The sequence below is a fragment of the Lissotriton helveticus genome, chromosome 3_2 (genome assembly GCF_964261635.1).
Source record: "Lissotriton helveticus chromosome 3_2, aLisHel1.1, whole genome shotgun sequence".
Lineage (NCBI taxonomy): Eukaryota > Metazoa > Chordata > Amphibia > Caudata > Salamandridae > Lissotriton > Lissotriton helveticus.
The window spans coordinates 77839790-77858369 of NC_136062.1; the positions used below are offsets into that span (position 1 = coordinate 77839790).

Sequence of the window (18580 nt, forward strand, 5' to 3'; positions counted from 1 at the left end):
GGAGGAGGGCGCAAGGCCCTGAAGGAGGCCCTGAGACGCCCCTCCCCTGGGAGAAACTGTAGTTGGGCCCTGTTGGCCCCGGTTAGCCCATAAAAGCCCCTGAACTGGGCCGGAGCCCTGTAAGACCATTTGGGGGGCCTGCATTATAGTAAAGTGAACCCCGCGTTGAGGGACTGGTTCTTCCAACCTGCCCTAGGCAGGTCTTCATGGTTTAATGAAAAGGTGCCACCTCTTGATTGATCCCTAGGCACCAGGGTTCTATAGGCTCAATGTGGTAATTAAATGTTTAATCCTGCCTAGTGCAATGCCTTTAGGAATGCCCTCAGTTATCTAAGGAAATGTCTAAAATCGCCTTACTGCCAGAGAGCTGTAATTCAGCCTAATGCCAGGTTGAGGAGGTGCCATAGTTGGGCTCTGAGTTAACCCCTGGTTAGGGGTCCATTAATGGAATGTCTTAAATGTTCACTTTGGCCTGGTTTAGTAGGACCTAGAAATGAAGTGGTCGCTCTTACCTACCAAAATGGGTATTTATACCCATGAATGGGTTATTCCTAAGTAAGGAACTGCTTTATTTGCATAAGCCAAGTTTCATTCCGGCCTAATGAGATGTTGCCGGGTCTTCAATGGAATGATTATCTATGATGAACTGTTTAGACATGCTGAAGGAAATGTTATTCAGGATTAATGAAATGTTTATTCCTGCAGGAGTGTACCTTAAAAAAAGTTGATTACTTTACCTCCAAGGGGTAAACCAGAGGGTTATGATGAAATGTTTTCCCTTACACTTACATGAGGAAATGCTTATCTGTCCAAAAGGAAATGTTTAGTCCTGTTTAGTTATGCAATCCTTGAGGGCCTATAGATAACTATTGAAAGGTTTGTCCCTTATCTACTGAGAGGGTTTACCCTGGTTAACTAACTGTTCTACATTTAATGAAAGGTTATCCTTACCTGATGAGATGGGTAATTCTGTCCTTATGAAATGTTTTATTCTATGACTAAGGGAAAGCTCACCCTTGCTTGGTGAGGGGTTAAAGGGAAGCCCACAGTTATCCCCTGAGGTAGATGTTTAATGTGGCTAAAGGAATGTCTGCCTCTGCTGAATAAGTCAGCTTTATGCCCTGTTGGCTCCTGAATAAGGGAATGTTATTATCCCTGCCTGATTCCTCGAATAGTATTCTGGCCGGAAGGAATGCTAGATTACCTGAAAAGGTGGTAGATCTTGCCTAGTGAACTGAGCCAGTGTTACCGGATGAAAGGTTGATGTATACCTAATGAAAAGTTCTTCCCTGCTGTTGAACTGCTTAATGCCCCAATCTAGGAAATGCTCACTCTTGCTGGGAGTGATTCTTAAGATGGCTAATCCTGCACAAGGGGATGTTTATTCTTAATGAAATATTTTCTCCCATTTAGTGCCGTAGTTACTGGAAGCCTACAGTTATTTATTTACATGTTTATTGCTGTGGAACGCTCACCCTTGTTTGGTGAGAAGTGGGTAATATGCCTACAGAACTAATAAGATGCAATGTCATTTGGTTGCCTTTGTGATGTATTCCTTACAGGTGCTGATAAGAAGCAAGGCTGAGGTCAGGCCTGTGGTTATCTATTACTTAATATTTTCTAATATTTAATATTTATCTTATATTTAATATTGATGCATCTAGTCTTCATTGCCAAGTGTTGAAACATATGAATTTTGAAGAAAAACTAATAAGCTAATAATACTGTGAATTCTTGATTACCCTGATCCTGCTCTATATAAAAGTTACTTGCTTTTTATACAAGTTCACTGGAGTGGCGTCAGTCATTGTGTGCCCATTTTACTGTCTCAGTGGTTGTGTGTGCTGTATGGTCACTTTACACATAAGCTTTCGGATGCCTACCCGCTCGTGCCCTGCTACCCTCGGGGAACTGGTGACCCCAGTTCCAACAGTTACCATCCCACGAATGGCCTTTAACATGAACCACTTCAACATCATTTCACAAGGGGAGATCTTTTTAGTGGCTGAAATAAATGAAAGCCTAGACATGGAGGGAAATATCAGTAGAGACTCCATACCAGTGTCCTAACTTTAGGCGATACTAAGGAGTGGTGCTACACAGCGAAAGGGAGAGATGTCTGCACACACACTTAATAAAGTTACCAGCCGGGTCTTGAAATGAAAAGACAGTTACTGAGTAGCAGCATTTGAGAATGTATAGATTGTTACTCTAATTCATGTGCCATCAATGTCCCATCTAAGGAGGCTAAGATGAGCAAACAGCACGTAAAATAACGCAATGCTGATAACCAAACTGACAATGTGAAGTACTTAGTTATTATAAAGCAATCATCTAATGAAATAAATGGTGTTTAGTAACTTACTCACTTAGAATGTTTTAATTTGTCTTCAATTAATGGAAGAACAGCTGGAATCATTTCCCGTGGAAATATCTGGCTCACAACAGTAAGGGCCATGCACACCTCCACCAGATTGGTGCTCTGCAAGTCCTGATTAGAGAAGAAATACAAATTATAGGGACTGGATGTCCAGGGTCATTACAAGATTTAAGAGCACACTGAACATGTATTCTACTTAAATGTGGATTGCTAAAGAACACATTATTTCGCTGATTGGCATGGATAAACTATAGCTGAAGAATAAACAGAAATGCAAATGATGGGTATATTTCAATTATGCCTTTCTTAAATCAACAGTATCTTCAAATCCACAAAAAAATAAGTGCTGACTCTTTATTAGAACACTGTAATGTTGAGAGCTTCATTGAAGACAATGGAGCAGCAGAAGCCTATATGAACTGGTATAGGCCTGCTCCTCTTAAAAGTTCAATGTCCAAGTACACTGCCTATCTCTTTCCTCTGCCTCTAGAAAATGTATTATTTAGGCAGAGGAAAGCAAAAGGCAGAGGCTGTGCAGGAGGCAGTTTTCAATTTTTCAAAATCAGTTTTCTACGCAGCCTTCAACATTGCCTCCTCCTGTAACTCAGTATCAATAGGGCTTCAGAATGAGGGAAGAGGTGAATGCTGCTCAGCTCCTAGGTCTCCCTGGCTTGGCTGCACTACAAAAAGCAGTTCAGCTGAGCCGGGGATAAGCAGGGCCCGACTCGTTTTAGTAGACTGTAGGCCGCTACGGTGGAATTCCACGCCTCCACGTAGCCCGAGTTCCTGTTCCTGACTCCTCCCCCACCTCACCTCGAGGTCAATGGCGACTGTTGCTGCTGTTTTGGTGTGCCGTGCTGGGCGTCTCCGTGATTGCCGAGGATTATCCGAAATTGCTGAAGTCGACTAAAGCGGGTACGGCTGACGGAGTTCTACGGAGCTGAAAAACGGCTTTTTAAGGAGATGCAAAGGGAGCGAGGTGAGCGGCGCTTCATCTCCTACGGACTTGGTCTGGATGCGAGATACAATGTATCAGGATAGACTGATTCCGGCTGCGCACTAACGCTGTGCTCGCTACGAGTGTCTCTCTGCTTGCTGTTTGCCGCTTTGAACTGTCATCGTTACAGACATTGCCGCTGAAGCTGCTTATAATTGGGCAGCGGCCGCAGTGTGGGTCTACACCATATTTCAACTCTAGCTTTTCCTGCAATACTTTCGGTAGACAAAAGCCTTGAGATAATACGCCGAGGGCATTTTCAAAGCGCTTCAAAAAGATTGTTGTAACTGTTGGGGCAAGTAAAAAAATCTGGCATTGGACTTGGACTTTCTCTTTTTGCACTAATCTATAATGATTTGTTTGTTTCGACCTACATTTATAAAAAGCCTCTAAAAGTAATCTCAAAACAATCTATAGACTATTCATCTAGTGTACACTTAGCGCTCAAGCAGCCCATAACCATATTGGCGATCGGCGATGGGGAAGCAACTAAATGCACGCGCTAAAGCACGAATTCGTCGTCAACAAATGAAAGACGATATTGATGCTCTAAAAAACACGGATATGGCTGCAGGCAAAGACGACTCTGTGGCAGAGATCTCTGAGAGTTCTGAGGGAGAGGAGGAAACCACGGATACAGTCTCTACTCTCTCGATTCAGCCTAATCTGGGAAATATTCCTACGCAAGAGGTTTCCGAAGTGGATAACCCTAAAGACAACCATGGAACTATGCTGATAGAGTTCACTGAGCCTCTTCCCCTGACCGGCGGACAGGTATTAAAAGAAGGAGTGATTCCAGGGGCCTCTAAAATTTCTAAACAGTTTCCGTTGTTTGAGAGAAAATCCAACATTTCATCGGGTCCAACTGCGGCAGCCGCTGGGACTATTACAGCAGCCTTAAAAAATCCGGGTTTGACACCCAGTCCCGCCGAATCAATGGGAGTGGAGAAGAATAAAGGAACACAAGCTATTTCCACTGTTATGTCCCATATTGATCCTATACCTTCCTCTACCGATTTTCATAGTCCAGTTTTGGGATTGGAAGCAGAATCTACAGGAGAGTTTCAGATCTTGTCAAAGACATGTTGAGTATGATGTTAGGGGAGGCAAGGGAGATGAAGCAGTTTCAGCAGACTGAGCTGGCAGTTATTAAACAACGCTTAGACAAAATTGAGGAATCTATGTCTTCCTTCCCTGTCCGTCTACAAGAAGCTGAAACTAGGATATCGGGTCTAGAAGACAACATGTCTGAAGTGAAGAGGGAGGCCCAAAGTTTCTCCAAAACCTCAAAACTACTGGAGTCTAAACTGGATGATTTAGAAAATTATAATAGGAGATCAAACCTTAGAATCGTTGGAGTCCCTGAGAATATTGAAGGGTCAGACATGAAACAATGGATTACTTCTTTCTTTCTCCATGAAGTTATACCCGAATATAAAGGAGACTTAACAATTACACGCGCCCACCGAGTTCCGGCGCAGCCTCTTTCTAATTCTTCACTCCCGCGGACCATCTTGGTGAACTTCGCAGACGTACGTGTTAAGGAGACAATTCTTTCCCAAGCCTTTAAGCAAAGGCAATTTGCTCCCAATGCCACCACTAATTGTCGGATCTTTTCAGATATGTCCGCAGCGGCAGCTAGGAGGAGGAAAGAATTTGTAAAGAAGTTGTAACTTTTCAAAGATAAGGGCGCTCAAGCCATGATTGCTCAGCAATCTAAATTGAAAGTTCTTGTGAGAGGCAAATTTCATATGTTGACCGATATAGAAGAAGCCCAATTGTTGCTTCGTAAGATTTCACAAGACTAGAGGGAGTCGATTTGATTTAACTTGCTGATTTAATTTTGTAAGTTTGTAAAATGTGTAGTTAAGGTATAGGAATCGTTTTGTCAGATTTTCGGATGTTTTGGTTCTCATGGAGAGCTGTGATTCTTTTCGGGCTTTCTGCCCGGGTTAATGACCTAATCTAGATCTAATTTTGGTTTATTGTGGCTTCCTAGTTTAGTATGAGGTGGGGTGAGGTGGTCGGGACAAGGGGATTCATGGGGTTAGGAGGTGCAATAACAAGGCACCTCAAAGTTAGGGGTTAGCGCCATGTGGTCAGCGTGGGAAGGGGTAGTAGGAGTAGAGCAGGACCACGGGGCTGGGTTCAAGAGGGTTGGGGGGAGGAGTATGGTAGGGGGGGTGAAAAAGCAAAAAATTGTTGAAGTTCTATTTGTCTATGTTTATGGAATGTTTTTTTCTTTTCGTGTGCAGAGGAAGGATATTGGGGCAGAAATTGGCTAGGATGTTTGTGAATCTGTTTTATAAATGTTTGGTATTATCAAATGTCTAGCACAGAGTTTAAAATAATTTCTTTCAATGTCAACGGCTTAAATAATAGGAAAAAAATGCGAGCGATTGGATCATGGATTAAAACGGAGAATCCCTCGGTAATAATGTTACAAGAGACCCATATCCCACTGGCAAAATTGAATGATTTTTGTATGTTTAGAACGTGAGCCTCTTTTCGGGGGTTCTCATCATCTACAGTTTCGCAAAAAGGAGTGGCTCTCTTTCTTAATAGGAATTTGGATGCAGAAGTTATTCAGTCAGAGGAGGGAGGGGCAGGTCGATGGTGTTGGGTAACTTGCCTAGTTAAGAATAGACCGAGACCAATCACGTTTGTTTGTTTCTATGCCCCAGTGGAGGATAATCCTCAGGACTATGAAGATCTGTTTCAATCGTTATATTTGGTGAGAGGGGATATCATTATTGGGGAGGATTTTAATATTCTTATGGACAAAAAGTTGGATTCCACGACGGTCTCTAGAAAACAGCTTAAACCCAAATCATACAGGTCCCTCATCAACAATATGACCACCTTGGATTTATGTGACCCATGGAGACTACATAATCCACAAAAGAAAGAGTTTACCTGCTGGTCAGGAAGGTTTAAATCTTCATCTCGCATTGATTGTTTTTTTAGTCCCAGGCAACTATCATTTACCTATCAGAAAATTTGCGATAATGGCTTTTCCGATCATGCATTGTTAGTCAATGTGTTTGCACTGGGTTCAGATATTAGAGTCCCTAAGAGATGGGTATTTAATAAGGCCCATCTCCTTGACATGGATTGGGTGACCTTACTTAAATCTGAGATAAACTCTTTTATTATTCGCAACTCTGGTACGGCCCGCTGCATGTTATATGGGACTCTTTGAAGGCTTTCATTCGTGGGATAGTGATTAGCAAGGACGCAGCAGAGTGGTCAACCATTAGAGAATCTCGAAATTTACTTCAACAGAAGATTCAGACCTTAACTCGGCAACGTCTATCTAATCCATCTAATCAGGTCCAAAGTCAGCTGAATGAAGCAAAACGTGAACTTAGCTCTACCTATTTCACACAAAGTGAAGAAGCCTTTCGTACATATTCATAAAAAATCTACGAGGAAAGCAACTATGCTGGTAAACTCTTCGCCTGGCAGGTGAAAGAGCAAGCTGCTGCAAATCAGATTAGGTCCTTAAAATGCCCTAAAACACATAGGGATGTATCACAGTCGGCAGCAATAGGTTTGATTATGTTTTCACACTACCAAGAGATTTATAGTCAACAGCAAGATATAGATCCCCTAAAGCTTTCTAATTTCTTGGAAAAGTATGAGCTGACCCACCTTTCTCATCTAGACCAAAATATTATGATAAGTTCTTTTTCTAAAGCAGAATTAGAATTGGTGATCAAGGAGCTACCGATCGGTAAAGCATGTGGCCCGGATGGGTTTCCTGCTGAATTTTTTAAGGTATTTTTTTCTGCTTTTTCTGATTTGTTACTTCATTTATTGAATTCCATGCTTGCAGGGGGGCAGGTTCCAGATTCTTTCCATGAAGGTACAGTTGTGAGTTTTCCAAAGAAGGGCAAGAACTCGAAAGATCCTAATTCATACAGACCCATCACACTTTTGAATACAGATTATAAAATTACTACCAAATTATTATCAATTCGCTTTAACACTATTGCAGCAGACCTTATCCATCCCGATCAGAATGGGTTTATTGCTGGACGTCAATGAGGTACCAATACACATTTTTTGCTGGAGGCTTTAGATTTTTTTCAGATAAAGAGTATTCCGGCATTAGTTTTATTTCTAGATGCTGAAAAAGCTTTTGATTTGGTGGTTTGGACAACTCTTTTCACTATTTTAGAGCACTTTGGAATTCCTTTATAAATCATCAATTTAATTCGAAATTTATATTCTGGTGCTAAAGCCAATATTATTATTAATTCAATTTCGGTCGGTTCAGTTTCAGTTAAACGTGACACTAGACAAGGGTGCCCTCTGTCACCCATTCTTTTTGCTTTTTTTATTGAGCCACTAGCAGTTGCAATCCGCAATGCGGTGAATGTTGCCCCCCCCCCAATTAGTCCTATGGCCAAAATCAAACTTTATGCGGACGATATCATGTTATTGATTAACCCAGATATTCAATCACAGACCTGTATGCTACAAATTTTGGAAGAATTTGAAGCCCTAGGTGGGTACAGGATTAATACAAAAAAGACTGAGATTCTGGTATGTGGTGGCTCAGACCCAGAATTACATCCAGATTTAATCATATGTATTAATTCTACACCCAAGCAATATTTAGGGGTGCTTTTCTCTGTTTCAGTACAAGATCTATATTCACTTAATTTTGATCCTTTGGTTCAGAAGGTCCGCTCTATGTTCGCTAAATGGAACTTGTTGCCATTATCAATCCTGGGCCGGGTAGCCCTGATTAAAATGTCCGTACTGCCACTTTTAAATTTTTTATTCTCAACTATTCCTTGTTTTTTGCCGGGCACTTTTTTTTCCAGAATAGAATCTCTGTTCTCTGGTTTTATATGGGGGAAGAAGTCTCCTCGTATAGCTATACAGACACTTTATGTAGATTCTGAACAGGGCGGTCTTTCGCTACCCAATATCAAAGACTACTATAATGCATACTTTGCACAATATTTGAATAGATTTTAAAGTGGAACACAGGGTCCTTATTTATTTATTAATTACTTTTTTGACCAAATTTGCTCTGAGGCTCAAATCCCTTCCCCTCTTCAAGTTCCTAACTCCCCGAAACTTGTCAGATATAAAATAATGAATTGTTTTTTTAAAAGACGGGATGCCATGCTCCAAAGATATTCTCTTCAGCAGTTTGATCTATTGACCCCCTTACTTTATGCTTTTGTTTATTTGGGGCGTAAAATTAAGCTAGAAGTTGTATTAACTTGGTATCGTATGGGCTTCAATACATTATCAGATTTTCTAAAAGAGGGATCATGGCTCAACCTGAGAGATGTCTTTTCTAACGCAGGGAAATTCTTTGTTATTAGGATCTTATAATTTGATTCATAAAACTTTGGTACAAACTGATGTTAGTCAGATTAGTATGCCACCTCAGCTATGGTATGAGCTATTTTCAATAACGCTGACTAGGAAGCCAGGAGAGTGGAACAGATGTCTTGCCCAAAGTATCGAACCAGATTTGAGCTCTAAAGTATGTAAAAAGTGGCAAGATCAGGAAAACTTTTGTATGTCCCCTAATACTTGGAAGACTATAAATAAGCAAAATTTTTGCGTACTGAGAGGCTCGAACTGGAGAAGAATGTTATTCTTTAGTAAATGGTTGTTATACCGCACCCCGGCAAGTATAGCTAAGATGTATATGAATGCTTCTGCTAACTGTTTTAGATGCCAACAATTTACCCCTGCCAACTGGTCCCACATAATGGTGCACTGTCCTAATATTTTTCCATTTTGGGAGGAAATTTTCTCCTTTCTTCAAACACACTATAAGATCGGTATCTGTTATAACGTGAAATTAATACTGTTTGGTTACGATGCCGACCTGGAATTTGGAGACCAGCTGGTTAAATTGGTGTATATTATGATGGCCGTTGCCAGATCCTTGATTCTTCAGAAATGGCAGTCAATTGAGGTTCCTGTGTTTATGACATGGCTGCAAAAAATGAAGAAAGTTAAGAAGAATGAACTTTTGTATGCACAAAGAGTAGGAGGGACAAGAAAGTTTGAGAAAAATTTGGAGCTCGTTCTTTGATTGAGTATGGATCAATGTATTTTGTATGTTGTTCTTTTATGCGCTCTTGTTTCATATGTGGTTTAAGATATTATTTTATTTTAGTGGTTGTTTTTGTACAATCTATGACAATGACAGTATGAACTTCAATAAAAATATTTTTTTTTTTTTTTAAAAAGCAGGGGCTGACTCCAGCCCCCTTTTCCCAGCTCTTGCGGTCAATGTTCAAGAGCTGACAGCCGTGGCCTTGTACGCAGCTGTTAACTGTAGAACATTCACAGTAATACGTGGTAATGTAGCAGTAATGCTGTAGCTATACATGTAAAGCGGAAGTTATAGGTGAAGCAGAGTATGGCCGCAGAAATAGTGTTTTACTGCTTTAGTTCAGATTTTATGATAGCTGGGTTGTTAGGATTATGTTTGTGGTGAGGGTGGTGTTTTACTGCAGATTAATATTTCCTCTGGAGACAAAGCTTTCAAAAGATGATGGATTACATTGTATACATTTATCCCGTTTACCGCGGCGGCAATTCCGCTGCGTTGCGGGCGTTCTATTAGGCGGGCGGGGCCGCGTCGGCTAGCGTGCGCAGCACTACCAAGGTAGTGCTCGCAACGGCCGCTGGTCGACGGGTGCACATAACGGGTTATATTAGCTAAAACAACAATAAAGTGAAGTTATGATTCAATTGCAAAACATAAAAAACTCTGTAATTTGCCAGTCTTGGTGTGCAATAAGAACCATAACTTGTGCTCTTGATGATGTCACTGTGTTATCAGTGATGTAATCACTGATGTGATTTCAAATGTCATCAGTAATGTCATGAGCAGTGCATGGTGAACGCGTATGGTAAGATTCTCATAGTACTCCAGACTGGAGAATCGCTTGGGTTTTAAGATTTTATCACTTTAACAGTATTTATTTTTTCAGTAAAATTCTTAGGTTTTCTCCCACTGTAAGGGAAAAGTAAATGCACTAAAGTTTGTTTAGATTCATCAAAAGGACCCAAAATTATTAGATAATTAACACCTTTTTTTAACCCCCTTGTATCGCCACCCTTAACATATCTGCATGGAATGCAACATAGCAAGAGGAAACTAAGCATGTTAACTGTCTGCAGAATTACACACTGATCCCTCAAAAGCCTCCAACATTATTAGAAATTGAAGGCTTTTTGACCCTGTGCGTTAACCGCCCTAGTCTTAGCTGCATAAACCAGATATTCTTGCAAACAGCTCAAATTGTTATCTGTCAAGTTTCAAGCAGATCAAACAGTGCCAAAGCTAGTAGTGAAAAAAACAATCATTGCTTCCTCCAATTTATCTTTGCCGTTGCCACCTTAATAGAGCTGCCCAAAACTGATACACAATAAGAAAGCTAAACTTGATGAATGTTTGCCACATTTCTAGTAGATTCAAACAGAGCAAAATGTGTTAGGAAATAAACAGTTTTCCACTCCCTCTTAAAAGTACACCCACCCCTTTGACAAACCCAGGCTAAACTTGAGAAGGTAAGAGTTTTTTGTTTTTTTGTCAAAATTCTTTTTATTGTGCATCAAGAAAAAGTCACAGTGACAGCATGAGAAGGTACGAGTTTTTACGGCAAGAGAAGGATTTTGCCTTGAAGGACACAAGACTTCTGCATTTTTCAAGCCCTGTCGCTGGATCATGACAACTGAATCTGGCTGAAACCAAACTGCTTTTGAATCGTCTAGGAAAAGTATATATTTTGAATGGAATGTATTACTATAGTAAATTTGAATATAAATGTCTAGGATCTTCATTGGACATCCAAATTGACCATATTTAGTTCCTTTTACTAATTCTTTGATTGGTCAATATTTTTTTACCATCTCTCTTGATTTATTGTACTAACATGAATAAAGATATGGAATTGTTATTCTCTTCTGTCACTTTTGAAGTATTGGTATAAAAAAAGGGTGGAATATCATGACAACATTTAGAATTTTAGGATTGCTGTATTCTAACATGGTTTTAATTAGTGCGATTTTGCATGTAATGGCAGGTGGGGACTAAAAGTGTAACATATGGTGGGTTATTTTTGATGTGTTGACAGATGGTGCTTATGTAGTTTATGGGGTTAATTCTGAACAACAATGGGCCTATCCATACAGCTGGGCACACCCTGGATCTCATTCTTACTAACTCCCCTAATTTATCATCTTTACCTCCAGAACCCGTGATCTGGTTGGACCACTTCATTATTAATTTCCAGATCCACTGTCCAAACCAGACATCAGTCAACCCTAGATATACTAGTAATCTGGCACGCAGAGGGCACAAAATTTCAGAAGAGAGCTTTCAGCAGGTGTTTAGATTTCCTGACTACTCCAAGTCTAACAATATCAACAGCAGACTCAATGAACTACATCTGGCTATAGAATCAGCCTTAGACATTATAGCTCCTCTAAAACCAACTAAGTCCAAATCGGAAAAAAAACGGGCTATGTGGTTCTCTCAAGATTTACGCAGAGAAAAATCACGGTGCAAAAAGTTAGAAAGATCTTGGCGCAAGTCTCCCCTCCAATCAGATAAAGAAATTTTTAAAGCTGCATCCAACATGTACCACAAAAATATTAAACGGGCTAAAAAATATATATATTGGCCCAATTAACTGAAGCAGGGAACTCAGGGAATGAGCTATGTACAATACTCAAATCTTTTACCACTCCTAAAGCGTGCAGTAATCATATCCCTGCAGATCTTATGCGACAATATTTTTAATTTCTTTGTTGATAAGATAGAAAAAAAATATGATTCTTTCCCCAATAGATCAGATGAGGACATTGGGGACATCCCCAATGCAACCTATATGGAGCCTGAAACAGGTGATCGCTGGCCCATTTTTCCCTCCTACAGGATTCCAAAGTGTAGGAATTGCTGAAAACAGCAAAATCAGGATCACCCAGTGATATTATGCTGTAAAAATGGTTTGCCGTACTGACATGTCCCCTTGCTTCCTCCATCGGCTTAGTCAACAATTACTCTACGAGTGAGGGCAAAGTACCCAGGGCGCAGAAAGCTGCGCACATGTTACCAATCACAAAAAAAACCAACAGAGCGCCCTCAGAGTTATCTAACTATCGTCCTATCTCCCTCCTCCCTCTTATGAGCAAACTCATGGAGGGACATGTCAATAGGCAGCTCATTAAATTTTTGGAAGCGCAGCAATGTTTGGATCCTTCACAATCTGGATTCTGACCCAAATACTCTACTGAAACGGCCCTGCTTGGTGTCACAGGTGCTATTAAACTGGCCTTGGATAAGGACAAAGCTGTAGCCCTGGTGCTGACGGACTTTCCGCAGCCTTATACTGTGGCACATCAGAGACTGCTACAAAGATTAATGGAAATCGGCATACCAGGATCTGCCCTTCAGTGGTTCTTCAGTTTTTTGGAACAACGCACTCAAACGGTGAAACTGGAAAATGTCCACGCCAGAGTAAAATCACTTAATAAAGGAGTGCCCCAGGGATCATGCCTTAGTCCGATCATCAGAGACCATCATTTTGTACTTTTTCATATGCGGATGTTAAGCAATTGCTATTTCCATTTGATAACAATTCAGAAGAGGCTAAACAAAAGTTTGCCGCAAGCATGCGTGCAATTTCCAACTGGATGTCAAAGAATTTCCTCCAGTTGAATAGCAACAAGAATGAATTCTCCTATTTGGTAAAGCCCACCTTCTCTGGGCCCCAGAGTGGTGGCCAATAGAGTTTGGCCCCGCTCCTGTACCCATTTTCAAGGCAAAAAACTTAGGAGTGTACATAGACCTCTCTCTCACCATGAAGGAACAGTCGACAGCCGTGTCAGGTAGCTGTTTTGGTTTACTGAAACTCCTACGGAGTGTGTTCGATCTTCTCCCCTTATCGGCAAGAAAGACCCTGCTTCAAGTCTTGGTGGTTAGCAGATTGTACTATTGTAATGCTCTACTGGGTGCTGCGAAAGAGGGAACACTAAATAGGCTCCAGGTGGTTCAGAATACGGCAGCACGTTTGGCCTTGAATCAACCACCGAGAACTCACTCTTTGCCACTACTAAAAAGCTTACATTGGCTTCCTATTCGTAGCCGAATAAAGTTTAAAATACGATGTCCGACTCACAAAACCCTCAATGTAAGCGGCCCTAGCTACATGACTGACTGTCTTGCCCCTTACCATCCAAACAGACCGCTTCACTCCAGCAGAAAGGGGCTGCTTGAGGAACCCCGGGTTAACAGGATATGTACGGGTGGCAGAATCTTTGCCTATGTAGCACCTCGACTGTGGAATAAACTTCCTATGGCATTAAGGGTGTGTCTGGATTTGTTAAAATTCTAAAAATTACTGAAAACTGATTTTTTTCAGTCAGACTAGCTCTCCACCCTCATATGTTATGCTTTGCAGATAGCGCGGAGATACCCCAGTAGGGGTGAATTCCTGCGCTCTATAAATACCTTATTCATTCATGTACTGGTATTGCGTTTTTATATATTGTATTGTATTACAGGCCTGAAGAAGTTCACAGTGATGAACGAAACGCGCTGGCTTTGGTTGTAGCTGTAACAATTGGAATTTGAATAACAAGAATATAAGACTGTTCGGAATATAAAAAATAGTAGAAATTGACCATTCTACAATTTATTTGGGCTTCTGTAGTTTCTGTTGCACCACTGTTAGAAATCGGGTTTCTGTTTGGCAGAGGTAAGCTCCCAGTCTAAGCAGGAACCACAATCCTAGTCAGGGTAAGTCAAAAACACACACTAAATCAACCTGTGCTCACCCTCTAATAGGTTGGCACAGTGCAGTCAGGCTTAACTTTAGAGGCAATGTGTAAAGTATTTGTGCAACACTTCAAATGGTGAAAACATCACACAAAAAGAAACCACACCTGGTTAGAGAAATAGAGCTTCACTTATTGAGCAAAACAACAAAATTCCAATAAGTAGAACCAGAGTTATGAATTGTCAAAGAATAAATTGAAACATAATGCTTAGAAGCATAAATTACCAACCAAGGCTATCAGATCATGTTAGACCGGGTCAAAACTAAAAGGTTCTGACTGACTGCGAAGGAGTACAGGTAGGATACAAGAACTAGTTTTTGGCCCGCTTAAAAGTACCTTGTTTGCGCAGAGGACAAGATGCGGGGCACCAACGAGGCAATGCGTCATCGTCAAAGATGAGCTGCAATGTGAAGAGGAGGCGATGCATCATCGATGATCCACAGGATAAAGCTGATGAGTTGACTCCCAGCAGTGCACAGTCGGAGGTGGCGATTCAATGCACTCAATCCTTGCTGATGCAGCGATGCATAATCGACAATGGAGATGCGCCAGTTCCGAATCTCACAATAGCGTTGATGCGTGGATTTTTGTTGGAGCAGCACTTTATACCCACTTCTAGGTGCCAAAGACTGGGTTGGAACCACTTGGCAGTGAATGACTCACACATGGCAGAGACAAGATTCTGTAGCAGGGGGGTTGGAAGTATTGGATGTCCCAGAGACTTCAGACCAGGAAGCAAGCCAGCAAGCCATTGGAGTCACACTCAGGGTTCTGGGATCTGGGTTCAGGCTATGTTGGGTCAGTCCTGCTCAGCCAGGCTAGGAGGTCAGCAGGTCAGTGTAGAAGAGCAGGAGTCCAGCAGAGTAGCAGTCTAGTAGAGTGTCAGTCCTTTCATGAGCACCTCAGCCCTTCTTCCTGGCACATTATCCACAGGTCCAGATGTATACTGAAGTGGTGCTGTCTGAGGTTCAATATTTATACCCAGTAGTGACTCTGAAGTGGGGGAGACTTCAAAGAGAGGCATCTGAAAGGCAGAGAGTCCCTGCTCTTCCAGCCTTGGCTCCAGACTCACTACAGGGAGGTATACATCCCCTTTGTTTGGAGACAGGAGACTGCCTATTCAGGTGTGCGAGGCTGTGTCCAGATCCTCACTCCCATCCTGCCAGGGATGGCCCATCAAGATGTGGATCGTCCATCAAATCACACCTAAGCTCCCTCTGTATGCCGCTGTCTATAGCGAATACATAAAGACCAGGCGACATGCAATCAGAGACATGCGGCAGGCACTAATTGGCTACAGTAAGAAAATACCAACGTTCTAGAAGTGGCATTTTCAGAATTACAATTTCAAATCCAACTTCACCATAAGTTGTGTTTTTAAATTGTGATTCCAGAGACACCAAACTCAGGGGTCCAATCACTTCCCAATTGGAAATGTCACTTATGAAATATAATATGGTAATCCCGATGCTATCCAATGAAAAGCTAGGCCTTGTATTAGTGAAAACAAAAAGGTGTTCACTACTAGGATGTGTAAAACTTAAAAGTGCATGTCCTACTTTTTGATTACATTGCACCCTGCCCTTGGGCTGTTCAGGGCCTACTTTAGGGGTGGGTGACTTCTATTTATTAAAAAGGAAGGCTTGAGCCTGGCAAGTGGGTTAACCTGCCAGGCTGACATGGCAGTTTAAAACTGCACCCACAGGCTTTGCAAATATTATATAACAATAATAAGAAATTATTTTGGGGACAAAGAGGAGGTTTAAATTGTTTTTCCTGCTGCTCTTTATATGTGTTTGTGTAAATAAAATTCAGTGATGCATGTACATTTACATTGTACATCTGCATTTTATTACTTTTCCAGCAAAGCAACCCACTTTCTGCAAGTGACAATTAATATGGGCTTTTCTGTACGATTTATTTGGGTGCATGTAATAGATAATTAACAAGAATGTTACATCTATATATCTATATCTATATATAGAGAGAGACACACACACACATAATTTAAAATCAACCTTTAATGTATACTTAGCACATTGACACTTGAAAATGACATTGGTTTAAGAAGCAACTTAAAAGTCTGAAAAATATCAAAGAAAATGATGGTGACTTGAGCCCACCAAGAATGGCAATCATAATATAAATTATATTCACCTACACAAAACTAGAATAGGCTTACTTTTTGCATTTGTAGGTGGTCCTCGGTCTACTTTCCTCACACAGAGTTAGTTTTAAAAATGTGCATTGCACAACGGGAATGCTTTGTACTCATATATGCGTTATTCCAGTAACATTTCTACTGCCCTCTACAAGACCAACAGTAAAGTATTGAAATTCAGTTTGGTAGTTACAAATAAAACAATCATTATCAAAGCAAATTATTCTCACTTTGTAAATCAATGCTTGTTCTTAATTGCTATTGAGAAGGCAGGGGTCGGATGTAACGGAGGTAGAAAGACAACCAGGGCTGTTACAAAGACAGCAAGCAGGCTGCCAAAGTTAATACAAAGCAAGAGGGGGAGGCAGATGTGATGGGAAGTGAGAGAATGGGCGGGAAGCAGCGTGCAAGCATGAAGGGGAGCCGAGAGTGCAAATAGAGGAGGGCAAAGATAAAGGACTGCAGCTATAGAAGTATGGCGAAGCTTTGACTAACACAGAAGTCGCATAATAGCCAGATGCAGCCATTAGTTATTTTCAATACTGTGTGTGGCTTTGCCTATCTTGTCTCAGGTCTGGAAGAGAAGATCAAGAAATATAGGAACTATTTTTTATGAGTCTACAGGTAACCCAGTAGCTCCCCTCTTTCAGTGATTCAACACTCTTATTACTAGCCGTGATCACTAGGGCAACACGGGAGACATCCTGAACAACGACTCCGAAAAAACAAGTTCCGGAGCTACGCAAGCCGAACAACAACTTTCCTGAACAACCACTCAGCCTTAACCACACATGTGCGTTGTTAAGGCTGGTTCGGTCTAGTGTTCGGGCAGGGCAGAGTTCGGCTTGCGTCGTTGTTCAGGATGCACCGTCATGTGTACCTCTCAGCACTGATCTCGATTGAGCCCTCCATGCTGTCTCTGGTGAACTTCCCAGTTTTGCGTAAACCTCCCGCACTGACTCCACACTGCCCCCACTACACCGCCTGCCTTTGAGCCCCACTGTGCCGTCAATTGAGAGCTCCCTTGTACTGACCCCCAGTTATACTGACCCACGTGAGTCCCACCTCACCGTGTCCTTGTGACCCTCCTGCACTAACCAAATCTAAACCTCACTTCACTGACCCTGTTTGACTCCCAGTACACGGTCACAATGTGAGCCCCTCCTATCGTTTCCGTCCCTGTGTCACCCTCGACCGAGGACCATCGTCTCATCTTAGTCCCAAGCTGCTGTCACCGTCTCAAAGCAGTCAATACAAAAGAACCTCACCCCACATAGCGTCCTTCGGGCCGGTTCCAAGCTACTCACCGTGGCATGTAGGAAATGGCATGTAGGAAACAGATCACCCTGCTACATCCGACCGCCATGGCTGGTCCTTATACTGTACAAAGCAGAAACCGACAGCCGCTGCCCAATTTTGGCTACTGACCTTTCCTTCCATCTCGAGTCCAGAGGAGCGTCGCAGAGGAACAGGTAAGAGAGGTAATTTTCAGGGGGTGGGAGGTTTTGGGTTCAATTTTAGGGGTTGGGTTTTAGTTATTAGGGTTTGAGGGTAATCATGTTTATTTTTTAGAGTGGGGGAATTCTTTTTTAGAGGGCAGGGTGTTTGGGGTTAATATACAGGGGTTGGGAGGATTTGGGATTAGTTTGCAGGGTGTGTGGGTGGTCGTGTTTGATTTTAGGGTGGGGGGAGATTCGTATTTAAGGGTTGGGGGGATCGGGGTACTAGTTGGAAAGCATTTTTTAACACACAGTCCTTTACCACGCAAATTTGTGGTAAAGGAATGCGTGGTAAAAAAAATTCGTGGTTTAGACATGGTCGTGGTTGCGACCTCGTTGTTAGGGAAGTCGTGGTTGGGGAACTCGTTGTTCCGACATACAACTGGGCAACACATGTCACCAGCAACTGCCTCCAACTCAATCACTCTCTCGCACGACCTCTGCCACAATTTCTCTCAATACTGGAGCAACAAAATCACCGCCATTTCAGCAACTTCAACCCGCAACCAGACCCTAGAGACATTGTGCACTCTACAAATCTGCATTTCATAATATAACACTAAGAGCCACATGAACATTTTTTAGACTGTATGATGGTCACAGGTCTGTCTCATGCTGTGATTCTCTGAATATTTCTTAATAACATGTAATTAGCTGCCAACTGTTTTTTGAGCTCATGTCATTCCTTTTAGCTTGCTACAAACCTTTTG

At 41.8% G+C, this 18580-nt stretch overlaps 1 protein-coding gene across 6 annotated transcripts in view; it reads right to left on the reverse strand.

The window, feature by feature from the left end:
• Window positions 1-18580, reverse strand: part of AP4E1 (adaptor related protein complex 4 subunit epsilon 1) — a 491916-nt gene that overhangs the window by 409031 nt on the left and 64305 nt on the right. For all 6 annotated transcript variants that reach the window (XM_078684823.1, XM_078684828.1, XM_078684825.1 and 3 more), the window contains exon 5: window positions 2370-2491. In XM_078684823.1, coding sequence (XP_078540949.1) covers window positions 2370-2491 — 122 coding nt within the window. The remainder of the gene's footprint in view (window positions 1-2369; window positions 2492-18580) is intronic.